This window comes from Procambarus clarkii, chromosome 34 (assembly GCF_040958095.1).
Source record: "Procambarus clarkii isolate CNS0578487 chromosome 34, FALCON_Pclarkii_2.0, whole genome shotgun sequence".
NCBI lineage: Eukaryota > Metazoa > Arthropoda > Malacostraca > Decapoda > Cambaridae > Procambarus > Procambarus clarkii.
The window spans coordinates 2,728,094-2,741,950 of NC_091183.1; the positions used below are offsets into that span (position 1 = coordinate 2,728,094).

The 13,857-nt window shown below is 43.1% G+C and overlaps 1 protein-coding gene across 1 annotated transcript in view; it reads left to right on the top strand.

Moving 5' to 3' along the window:
- The window catches only part of LOC138370909 (uncharacterized), a 28,465-nt gene extending 23,020 nt beyond the window's left edge, over positions 1 to 5,445 (top strand). Inside the window, exon 5 of the mRNA XM_069335568.1 lies at positions 5,317 to 5,445. Coding sequence (XP_069191669.1) covers positions 5,317 to 5,445 — 129 coding nt within the window. The remainder of the gene's footprint in view (positions 1 to 5,316) is intronic.
- The last annotated feature ends 8,412 nt before the right edge of the window (positions 5,446 to 13,857 follow it).

Sequence of the window (13,857 nt, forward strand, 5' to 3'; positions counted from 1 at the left end):
CCAGGGACACCTTCTCTGGTTCCACCACACACTATGGACCAGGGACACCTTCTCTGGTCCCTCCACTCACTATGGACCAGGGACACCTTCTCTGGTCCCTCCACTCACTATGGACCAGGGACACCTCTGTTCCCTCCACTCACTATGGACCAGGGACACCTTCTCTGGTCCCACCACCCACCATGGACCAGGGACACCTTCTCTGGTTCCACCACCCACTATGGACCAGGGACACCTTCTCTGGTCCCACCACCCACTATGGACCAGGGACACCTTCTCTGGTCACTCCACTCACTATGGACCAGGGACACCTTCTCTGGTTCCACCACACACTATGGACCAGGGACACCTTCTCTAGTCCCTCCACTCACTATGGACCAGGGACACCTTTTCTGGTCCCTCCACTCACTATGGACCAGGGACACCTCTGGTCCCTCCACTCACTATGGACCAGGGACACCTCTGGTCCCTCCACCCACTATAGACCAGGGACACCTTCTCTGGTTCCACCACCCACTATGAACCAGGGACACCTCTGGTCCCTCCACCCACTATGGACCAGGGACACCTTCTCTGGTTCCACCACCCACTATGAACCAGGGACACCTCTGGTCCCTCCACCCACTATGGACCAGGGACACCTCTGGTCCCTCCACTCACTATGGACCAGGGACACCTCTGGTCCCTCCACCCACTATGGACCAGGGACACCTCTGGTCCCTCCACCCACTATGGACCAGGGACACCTCTGGTCCCTCCACTCTCTATGGACCAGGGACACCTCTGGTCCCTCCACCCACTATGGACCAGGGACACCTCTGGTCCCTCCACCCACTATGGACCAGGGACACCTCTGGTCCCTACACTCACTATGGACCAGGGACACCTCTGGTCCCTCCACCCACGATGGACCAGGGACACCTCTGGTCCCTCCACCCACTATGGACCAGGGACACCTCTGGTCCCACCACCCACTATGGACCAGGGACACCTCTGGTCCCACCACCCACTATGGACCAGGGACACCTCTGGTCCCACCACCCACTATGGACCAGGGACACCTCTGGTCCCACCACCCACTATGGACCAGGGACACCTCTGGTCCCACCACTCACTATGGACCAGGGACACCTCTGGTCCCTCCACCCACTATGGACCAGGGACACCGCTGGTCCCACCACCCACTATGGACCTGGGACACCTCTGGTCCCTCCACCCACTATGGACCAGGGACACCGCTGGTCCCACCACCCACTATGGACCAGGGACACCGCTGGTCCCACCACCCACTATGGACCAGGGACACCGCTGGTCCCACCACCCACTATGGACCTGGGACACCTCTGGTCCCTCCACCCACTATGGACCTGGGACACCTCTGGTCCCTCCACCCACTATGGACCAGGGACACCGCTGGTCCCACCACCCACTATGGACCAGGGACACCGCTGGTCCCACCACCCACTATGGACCAGGGACACCTCTGGTCCCTCCACCCACTATGGACCAGGGACATGGTTTTCACCAAAGAGGACGTCATCAATCGCCCTAAACAAATCTAAGGAGTATCTTGTTACTAGTTCCCCAAAGAATTTCCTGATGATAAAGCTTTTAATCTTGAGGGGGTCTACAAGGCAAGAGGGATATATGAGGTTGGTGAACATTAAGATCTCAATTATATCATCCTTTTCTGGAAAGGCAGTGAACCTCCCCCTGAACAATACTCCTCTAGAAGTTTCATCCCATCATGTTCTATCAGACCTTGGGTCGTCCTCTCCTGCTATATGTTATAGTTGTCACGGTACTCATCATGTGTCCAAGTACTGTCCACGTGACTGTGTATGGGCTCTGTGCTGGACACCACGATACGAGGCAGTGTCCTAGCCCGCCAAACACACACCGAAACTACGACGTTGGTACAACGTTCGAACAAGTTTTAACACCTCCTAACCAGTTATAACAACCAATATAGCAAGTTGTAACAACGTTCTAATACGTCATAAACACGTTAAGCCAAGATGTAACAACTTTATTACAAGTTGTAACAAGAGGAAAATAGAGACAGTTTCGGTTTGTGTTTCCAGGGTTCCCAGTGACCCCCCCCTTATCCCTGAGGTCTGGGAGGTAGCCTCTCCTCTGCTCAGAAAGTGTTCCCGGTGTTTGCTTGAAGGCGTAAATGTTGGGCATTGTGACTGCGCTCGACGCCCAGTCTTCCTTAACACGAGCAGAAAGAAGCCAATGGCGTCTGGTCCAGTTGCAGCAGGACGCTCCTGATGTCACCTCTAATAAGCAGTTTCCAAGCATAGTCGGACTAAAGCAAACTAACAAAGATGCAGAAGAAATTGACTGGTTCAAAAAGAAATTATTGAATCGGAAATAAAAATAAAGACATTAGAGAGGAATCTGCCCGGTGATAGTGGTGAAGAGTCTTGCTAGCGATAGTGATAAAGTAAATTCTCCCAGCACCAGTAGTGATGCGAGGGACAATCTTGCAGCTGATGAGGCTACTACACCTAAGTCTACGGAACATGAGTGTTAACTCTCCACGAGCAATGGTGTTAGAGTAGTCACTGATTCCTCACTGACACCCCCGCTACATCATCATGAAACCCTGCACGTGGTTAAAGATCAAGAGTTTAAGACAATACCAACTCATACTTTGGTAAAACCCATCCTAGGCAAAAGTGATATTACTAAGGACACGCGAAAAAGATGGTTATGTTGGCAAAGTGTAAAACGAGCTTAAATATTACTTTCATTCCCTTAATACTTAATCATTGTTCATCAAGCTAAAACAATTAAGTTTCTTTCACGAAACACTTCCAAGTGTTTGTCTTCGGATAAATGACGTAATCTTGTATGCTAAAATGACAGACGTGGATGTGCTTTGTGTACAGGAGCCATATCCTCCACAACTATCAAGGAAGTTCTACCCAGGATATCTGGGCATATAGCATACAACAATAGTATTGGAACTGCTTTACTCACGTATGTTAAGAGTGGATTAATCTGTAAACTAATTAAAAATCACATGATTGATAATATACATTATCAAAAATTTGAATTACAAACTGCAAGTAGCCATTATGTGTGTGGATAGGCAGGCAGGAGGGTTACTCAGTATAGAGAATACTGAAGTTCTTACGGGGCAGGATCAAGTATAACATTTGGGGTTTACGGTTCATGCTCGGTCATGATATAGAAAATTAGTTCATGGAGAATTATATAAACTATATATAAATGTAGTATTTTCACGTGTAAATGGATGTAAATATGATCTTTATATTACATATTATTTAATAAAGAAACTAAATCCTACTGCATAACATATATGGACGATGTAGTGTACTTAAAGCAGACCTGCTACCGACACCTGCAGGTAACACAGCTATGTTATGTATGGGTGACTTTAATGCTCGTCACACTGCTCTTGGTGACGTTCAGTGTAACACTAATGGAAGGGTCTTCTTGAAATACCTTACTGATCATAATATTACTGTGTATTATACTGATAAACAGACCAATTTATTGGGAGGTAGGCTAGATTATGTGATTGGGTACAGCTAGCAGATAGCAACGTAAAAGTTATTCTCATCCCAGAATTAGTAAGTGATCATTTTGCCCTATATTATGAGCTCAATGTAGCGGATATTAGGTCCAATCCTCATCCTAGGGTTAAAATTAACTTTCCAGACGATCTTAAATCGCACTTTTAGGCTCACATACACAAGTGGTACACTGGGTATACAGCTGTATTAGTGATCACTTTTTCAATGATCTTGTCAGTATCATTACGAGTTATTATGATAGCTTCGTTAAATTAAGAGAAAAAAAACACTCGTTCTTCCTCGTGGACAGAGGATCCTATTATTATTACAGAGCTAAAGTGCTTCAGCTTGCTGTTATAAACATGTCAAAACCGCTGACAATTTACAAGCATTCCTCAATGCCACCAGAGCTTTTCGCAAGAGCAAGTGTAAATTAAAACCACATATTGGGAACAATTCCTGCAAGTATCAATAGAACTGGAACATTATCGGAAATGTGGAACAAAAGTAAAAATACTAACCTTCAACCCCAGTTCAGCTCCATCATACTCCTGCAGAATATACTGACATGCTCTTAGCTCAATGGTCTAGTGTCTCACAAATTTCTTCCTTACCCACAAGATATACAGCAGCATTTAAATAATACAAACATAAACAGAAACTTTAGTATTGAAATAGCATGTTCCTCACCAGATTTAACGGATCAGTTTGTTATAACCAATTTTGAAATTTCAGCAGCTTTAGGGAAACATAAACAAACTGGCCCTGGTGAAGATGGTATAACCTATAACACCTAAATGAGCTCACTAAATAATGTCCGTATCCACCCTATGCTTGACCTTTATTATACCAACCTCTCACAAGGTATTTTGCCAAAGAAATGGCCACAAAGTCTTATTGAACCAATTCCTAAACCTAGCTCTCCTATTCAGACCTATTTCCCTTACATTTTTTCTGTGTAACGTCTTGGAGAGAATTATTCTCAATAGTATCATGTTTCAGGTCAAATAAAAATATGCTACCCTACATGGGTTTATGCCAGAGTATAGTACACAAACATGTTTTGCTGAATATTTTGTACACTTAGGATAGGACACAAGTAGCCTTTATTGACCTAAAGTCAGCTTTGGATGTAGCAAATGGCGAAATAATATTATAGCAACTTGCTAAATTTAAAATCAAAGGAGTTCAATAAAGTTTGAATTTGAAATTTCACAGTTCAATAAAGAGCTACTTATCCAACAGACATGCTAATGTCCTATTTAAAGGAGTTAAAAGTAAAAGTAAAACAGATGCATTCGAACTAAGCACACCTCAAGGTGGTGTCCTAAGCCCTATTCTCTTTAATATACTTATGAACAAACTTATCCATGACATGCTTGTACAACCTTCTAAAACTGTTATACGTTATGCTGATGATATTTCTATTATGCCACACTAAAACTAGGCTGCAAGCATTACTTGATCCATTTTTCAAGAAAGTAGTAGAATGTGGTCTTATAATCTCTGTTGATAAAACAAAGGTTCTTATTCCCCTTTCTCTTCATCATGTTAATTATACTATTTTTGGAGTGCCGTGGAGACTCGTGAATCTTGTAAATATCTTGGAATGGAGGTTAATGATACAAATCTCATCAGCAACCTTCGCAAAAACATGTTGAGCGTTTTAAACCTATTAAAACTCTTGTGGGCAAAGGATTTGGCATTATCATAAAATATTCTCGTAGCTTTTATATTGCCTCTATACGATCCGTTGTTGATTAAACAGCTACAAGTCTTAGATGTAGTACAAAATGATTCCAAGCGCATCATCCTGGGTTGTCCTATAACTGTTAGCATTGTTAACGTGAGAAAGGAGTTAAGATTGCCTTCTATTTATGAGAATAGTTCTACTTAAAGCTATGTTTTGTGCCAAATTTAAAAAAAATAATGCTTCCTCCAGCACTATTCAAATTAAATCGAGATGTATTCTAAACAATTCTGACTGTTCACTCAATACGCCACAAAAAGCTGCTTACAATGTGTGGTTCAGTTGTTGTGCGAATAATCTTATGAAACTGAATGTCTCTCTCAATCCCGATAAAACTGCTCACTATATTCCCTCTAGGAAACATGTGCAAGTCTCAATACAATATACACCCATCAGTGCAAAACAAATCTATGACACTGAAACTATGAGATGCATAACTTTAGAGGCTACTGACAGTCATCTTCAAAATTTCAAACCAACTGAATCCTATGCCGTTACTGATGGAATGGATTGATCATGTCTAGTACACAGAGATTGAACGACTGGGCAAGCACGACACAGATTGAGCTATTAGGTATTTATCTATCCCCTGAGTACCTTAAGCTCAGTGGTGGTGGAGTGATATTTTGGGACTAAATGTGCTCTGCAGTCTATAAATAACCCGTCACAATTCATGTTTGAAGCAGCTTGTAATATTTAATGTAATGAAATTTTTGGCAATGATAATAACCTTTGTATAAAATTTGTGTGGATCCCATCCCATGTTGGAATTGGAAAACATGACTTTGTAGATCGATTGGCCAATGAGGCTTTGGCCAAAGAAAACATTGATTATGACTTAGGACTACATAATGCAAATATTAGAAACATACATATACAAGAAGTTACTTCAGATTTAGAAGAACTAAGAAACGGCCAGAGACCTGAAAGCTGTAGTATTAAAAGCTATGCCAACTTTTGTAATAAGTATTTGGTATGGTGAGCATAATAACCGGACAAGGCAATGTGATGCAGTCATTGCGCTAGTGAGGCTGAACAACTCCCAGAATATTCATCTTGTAAACTCTGTGACAACCCTTTAATGCATTCACTAGAACACTATATTGTAGAATCTGAAACCGTAAGAGATTTTAGACCACCTGGCCAATTGTACCACCAACTAGATAATTATTTAATTGAATCTAGTGTACTGGACGCAGCCTAACAATTTATCCTAAATTTGCTTGTCCATTTTAAAGAATGAAGAACAATTGTATTATTTTTATTTTTAAGCTGCATCTCTTATGAACCCATCCCTGCCCTTGTGTGGCAGTGCACAATAGAAAGTTGCATTTACATATTCGTACATAGGCATAATTGTAATTACTCAGATTAGGCAAAATTGTAATTCAATTTTGTCAATAAAGATGTTAATAATAAATAAGACCAGGGGTGGCCAAACCGCGGCTCGCAAGCCTCATGCAGCTCTTTGACCTATAGTATGTGCCTCATGACAAATTCTAGAGAATTTATATTCTAGAAATATCTATCCAAATCCAGAGCAAGAAACGTTGTGTATATAAGGAGTTTCGACACCTACAGAAGGGAGGTCAGTATAGGTGCAGACCTCGCTGCTTCACTTCATATATACAGATTATTTAAACTTTCTAGGAAGATGGCTTCAACAAATTGTGAAAAAAGGAAGATATGAAGATAAAAATATAAATTTTCAGCCAGAGTGTGAGAAAGAGTTTCCATTCACGGTTAAATGAGGAAAACGTTTGTGCCTTATTTGCCACTCAGTAATTACAAAGCCAGTAACTTGAGGAGCCATTATGTCACTAATCACAAAAACTTTTCATATGATTATCCACCTAAATCAGACTTAAGGTAAAATAAGTTAAATGAGTTAAAATAATCAATGAATAGCCAGCAGACACTTGACATTTTTCAGTAAGGAAGCCGATTCAGCGACTGAAGCCAGCTTTATTGTATCCTGGAATATACTGAAGCCAGTTTTATTGTATCCTGGAATATACTGAAGCCAGTTTTATTGTATCCTGGAATATACTGAAGCCAGCTTTATTGTATCCTGGAATATACTGAAGCCAGTTTTATTGTATCCTGGAATATACTGAAGCCAGCTTTATTGTATCCTGGAATATACTGAAGCCAGTTTTATTGTATCCTGGAATATACTGAAGCCAGTTTTATTGTATCCTGGAATATACTGAAGCCAGTTTTATTGTATCCTGGAATATACTGAAGCCAGCTTTATTGTATCCTGGAATATACTGAAGCCAGTTTTATTGTATCCTGGAATATACTGAAGCCAGTTTTATTGTATCCTGGAATATACTGAAGCCAGCTTTATTGTATCCTGGAATATACTGAAGCCAGCTTTATTGTATCCTGGTATATACTGAAGCCAGCTTTATTGTATCCTGGAATATACTGAAGCCAGCTTTGTTGTATTATGGAATATACTGAAGCCAGCTTTATTGTATCCTGGTATATACTGAAGCCAGCTTTATTGTATCCTGGAATATACTGAAGCCAGCTTTATTGTATCCTGGAATATACTGAAGCCAGTTTGATTGTATCCTGGTATATACTGAAGCCAGCTTTATTGTATCCTGGAATATACTGAAGCCAGCTTTATTGTATCCTGGAATATACTGAAGCCAGCTTTATTGTATCCTGGAATATACTGAAGCCAGCTTTGTTGTATTATGGAATATACTGAAGCCAGCTTTATTGTATCCTGGCATATACTGAAGCCAGCTTTATTGTATCCTGGAATATACTGAAGCCAGCTTTATTGTATCCTGGAATATACTGAAGCCAGCTTTATTGTATCCTGGAATATACTGAAGCCAGATTTGTTGTATTATGGAATATACTGAAGCCAGCTTTATTGTATCCTGGAATATACTGAAGCCAGCTTTATTGTATCCTGGAATATACTGAAGCCAGCTTTATTGTATCCTGGTATATACTGAAGCCAGCTTTATTATATCCTGGTATATACTGAAGCCAGCTTTGTTGTATTATGGAATATACTGAAGCCAGCTTTGTTGTATCCTGGAATATACTGAAGCCAGCTTTATTGTATCCTGGAATATACTGAAGCCAGCTTTATTGTATCCTGGAATATACTGAAGCCAGCTTTGTTGTATTATGGAATATACTGAAGCCAGCTTTATTGTATCCTGGTATGTACTGAAGCCAGCTTTATTGTATCCTGGAATATACTGAAGCCAGCTTTATTGTATCCTGGAATATACTGAAGCCAGCTTTGTTGTATTATGGAATATACTGAAGCCAGCTTTATTGTATCCTGGTATATACTGAAGCCAGCTTTATTGTATCCTGGTATATACTGAAGCCAGCTTTGTTGTATTATGGAATATACTGAAGCCAGCTTTATTGTATCCTGGTATATACTGAAGCCAGCTTTATTGTATCCTGGAATAAACTGAAGCCAGCTATATTATATCCTGGAATATACTGAAGCCAGCTTTATTGTATCCTGGAATATACTGAAGCCAGCTATATTGTATCCTGGAATATACTGAAGCCAGCTTTATTGTATCCTGGTATATACTGAAGCCAGCTATATTGTATCCTGGAATATACTGAAGCCAGCTTTATTGTATCCTGGAATATACTGAAGCCAGCTTTATTGTATCCTGGTATATACTGAAGATAGCTTTAATGTATGATGGAATATACTGAAGATAGCTTTATTGTATCATGGAATATACTGAAGATAGCTTTATTGTATCCAGGAGTATACTAAAGCCAGCTTTATTGTATCCTGGAGTATACTAAAGCCAGCTTTATTGTATCTTGGAGTATACTAAAGCCAGCTTTATTGTATCTTGGAGTATACTAAAGCCAGCTTTATTGTATCCTGGAATACACTGAAGCCAGCTTGCCGAGGAGGCAAGCCTCCTCGCATAGCTCTGTGTTGTATTGCCCGACGAAACCGCTTGTATTAAGTTCAGCTCCTGGGCTCACGCTCACTAATGAATACTGCCCTCAACTTCTTTACGGTCTCTCCAGCTCACCAGTATCTCAGTTACCATGCCAGCTGGACCTTATTAATCTCCCCAGCACTAGGCAGAAAACTTTAGAGAAAATTCAAATTGAAGTCACGAGGCTAATTCTTGGAGTCGCCAGATGCACAAGAATAAGTAAGCTGGTTGAGTAGAAGAGTTACCAATCTCATTAAACTGAATATTCCTCTTGTATGCAATGTACTAGCCATTGTTATTACATTATATCTGTACCCAGAAATACAAGTGTCTTACACACCCATTAGCATAAAGAGCAAGGAAATGCCTTCACTCCTGAAAGCAACAACTGAAACCGTTGATTCCTTTACAAATAGTTTACGGCCTCGTGAGCACTATGCTTGCGCTGATGGGTCTGTTCAAATGTCAACAGGTCGCACTGCAGCAGCCTCTAGAATATACAAAGACAACATATGTACAAAGACAACATATATATACACAGACCTCAGGTGTAAGACTAAATAACTGGCTTGGCCCCTAACGCACTGAAGAGCAGTGGAGGAGTAATTTTCTGTGATTTAAAGTAGCTCTTCAGGCCCCTTAAAACTTTATCGTGCAAAATAGATACTAGGAATGATATATCATCAATTATAAACAACATTATTAATGTACAGAACAAGATGTTCAGTCTCATTTGTATGGATACCCTCCCATAGGTGTTGTCCAGCATGATGATACAGACAAGGCAGCTAAAACTGTATGTGATACACCCGAAATTGTGTATCCACACATTCCAATCTCTGCTGTAAAAGCCGCAGTATTTCAGGAAATTAGAGACAACATAAGAACAGTTCCTGACACTCAAAGGCCAGAAAGTACGAGTATAAAGAGATAAGAAAATACAATATAAATTACATATACATAAGTTTTACAAGGCAATTATACATTACAATTCTTAGTGAACAAGTGTTTCAGTAGTACAGAACAAGATCTTTAAAAAAAAACCCTGTATGTTATACTTATTTACGTATAAACGATTTATTGTATTTTCTTAAATAAAGATAAAAAAAAAGTATAAAGAGCTATGACATGTTTAGAACCGAGAACTATATGTAAGGGCAGCATAAAACTTGCACTAGACAGTGTGACATTGTAATTGTCAGAAGTAGGCTGGGATATCTATGGCAGGTAGCTACAGGTAATGTATCCCCCAATGGTGAACATTCCAATTGTAAACTATGTGAACAAGAGCTGGGACATACTCTCCAACACTATACCTGTGATTGCCCTGTTATCAGTGATTTCAGACCAAATGGTATGATGTACTTTGAGCTCTATAATTATTTCATACACTCACGAATATTGTAAGATATTATCGTACTGTATCTAAATATTGCTAGTGGAGGCTAATAGATCAGCCTCGTATTTCATGTTCTCTCCTGATTCCATGCATGATTAACCATCCTGTGAGATCGGGATATTAGATGAAGCTATAGCTGGTTTTTTATCTACACTGTGTAAACATTCATATGGAATATGGTAGCAGAGCATCGGTGTGTATACCTAAGCCTCTTAATAAAAAAGATCCTTTAGCACCTAGAATATCTTTGATTAACCCGTCCTGGGCGGGAAAGAGGCTTCACCTCCCTGAGGTCACCTCACATTGTTACGCCATAAACCTCATAATACACATTCGCACTTAACCTACTCAATTTCTACTAAAACTCCCTGACATGAACGAATAAGCACTAAACTGGTGAATGTCGGACGGGAGAGGCCCTCACACGGAGGGTCTCAATAAACGTATTACAATTTTAATTTCACAGAGGAGGGAGGCTGGGCGAGGCTACCTTGAAGCATGGCAGCCGCCGCCACCCTCCAGTCTCACTCTCACTTTAGGCCTAGTACCACCTTATTGTTTAGCACTATCCTTCATATATTTAGGGAGGCAGGAGAACCATGAGGGAGGGAGGAGAACCACTAAGGAGACAGGAGAACCATGAGGGAGACAGGAAAACCAGGGCGGTTCGGATAAATTTGTGGAAAGTTGGCCAACTTCCGATATAAATTTTGGTAGAGGACATGAAAATAGTTAGTGTCCATTTATATATGCTGTCCCAGTGATAGATAATGGTGGATACTTTAAATATATAAAAATACTTGTAAATACAAAGATACGTTTTCATATAATAGGCTTCTCTGTAATCCCAAACACCGGTGAAGACAACTTTAACTGCTACACTTTGGTAACCTTTGACACAGACATGACTGGTGTAAAATTACCAAGACTTTGTACTACATCGTAATTTTCTTAAGGTTAGACAATAGTGTGTGTTCAGGGCAACCTTCCATGTGTTCACTCCGCCCTCCAGAACCTTCCATGTGCTCACTCCGCCTTCCAGAACCTTCCATGTGCTCACTCCGCCTTCCAGAACCTTCCATGTGCTCACTCCGCCTTCCAGAACCTTCCATGTGCTCACTCCGCCCTCCAGAACCTTCCATGTGTTCACTCTACCCTCCAGAACCTTCCATGTGTTCACTCCGCCTTCCAGAACCTTCCATGTGCTCACTCCGCCCTCCAGAACCTTCCATGTGCTCACTCTACCCTCCAGAACCTTCCATGTGCTCACTCCGCCCTCCAGAACCTTCCATGTGCTCACTCTACCCTCCAGAACCTTCCATGTGTTCACTCCGCCCTCCAGAACCTTCCACGTGCTCACTCCGCCCTCCAGAACCTTCCATGTGTTCACTCCGCCCTCCAGAACCTTCCATGTGTTCACTCCGCCCTCCAGAACCTTCCATGTGTTCACTCCGCCCTCCAGAACCTTCCATGTGCTCACTCCGCCCTCCAGAACCTTCCATGTGCTCACTCAGCCCTCCAGAACCTTCCATGTGCTCACTCAGCCCTCCAGAACCTTCCATGTGTTCACTCCGCCCTCCAGAACCTTCCATGTGCTCACTCCGCCCTCCAGAACCTTCCATGTGTTCACTCCGCCCTCCAGAACCTTCCATGTGTTCACTCCGCCCTCCAGAACCTTCCATGTGTTCACTCCGCCCTCCAGAACCTTCCATGTGTTCACTCCGCCCTCCAGAACCTTCCATGTGTTCACTCTACCCTCCAGAACCTTCCATGTGTTCACTCCGCCCTCCAGAACCTTCCATGTGTTCACTCCGCCCTCCAGAACCTTCCATGTGTTCACTCCGCCCTCCAGAACCTTCCATGTGCTCACTCCACCCTCCAGAACCTTCCATGTGTTCACTCCGCCCTCCAAAACCTTTCACGTGCTCACTCCGCCCTCCAGAACCTTCCATGTGTTCACTCCGCCCTCCAGAACCTTCCATGTGTTCACTCCGCCCTCCAGAACCTTCCATGTGTTCACTCCGCCCTCCAGAACCTTCCATGTGTTCACTCTACCCTCCAGAACCTTCCATGTGTTCACTCCGCCCTCCAGAACCTTCCATGTGTTCACTCCGCCCTCCAGAACCTTCCATGTGTTCACTCCGCCCTCCAGAACCTTCCATGTGTTCACTCCGCCCTCCAGAACCTTCCATGTGTTCACTCTACCCTCCAGAACCTTCCATGTGTTCACTCCGCCCTCCAGAACCTTCCATGTGTTCACTCCGCCCTCCAGAACCTTCCATGTGTTCACTCCGCCCTCCAGAACCTTCCATGTGCTCACTCCGCCCTCCAGAACCTTCCATGTGCTCACTCCGCCCTCCAGAACCTTCCATGTGCTCACTCAGCCCTCCAGAACCTTCCATGTGCTCACTCCGCCCTCCAGAACCTTCCATGTGCTCACTCAGCCCTCCAGAACCTTCCATGTGCTCACTCCGCCCTCCAGAACCTTCCATGTGCTCACTCTGTTGAGGGCAGCCATTGAGGGCCTCACATCTTCAAGTGTAACTCTACACAGTGGAGCCTGGCCACAATGGCTGCCGTTGAGGGCCTCACATCTTCAAGTGTAACTCTACACAGTGGAGCCTGACCACAATGGCGGCCGTTGAGGGCCTCACATCTTCAAGTGTAACTCTACACAGTGGAGCCTGACCACAATGGCTGCCGTTGAGGGCCTCACATCTTCAAGTGTAACTCTACACAGTGGAGCCTGGCCACAATGGCTGCCGTTGAGGGCCTCACATCTTCAAGTGTAACTCTACACAGTGGAGCCTGGCCACAATGGCTGCCGTTGAGGGCCTCACATCTTCAAGTGTAACTCTACACAGTGGAGCCTGACCACAATGGCTGCCGTTGAGGGCCTCACATCTTCAAGTGTAACTCTACACAGTGGAGCCTGACCACAATGGCGGCCGTTGAGGGCCTCACATCTTCAAGTGTAACTCTACACAGTGGAGCCTGGCCACAATGGCTGCCGTTGAGGGCCTCACATCTTCAAGTGTAACTCTACACAGTGGAGCCTGGCCACAATGGCTGCCGTTGAGGGCCTCACATCTTCAAGTGTAACTCTACACAGTGGAGCCTGACCACAATGGCTGCCGTTGAGGGCCTCACATCTTCAAGTGTAACTCTACACAGTGGAGCCTGGCCACAATGGCTGCCGTT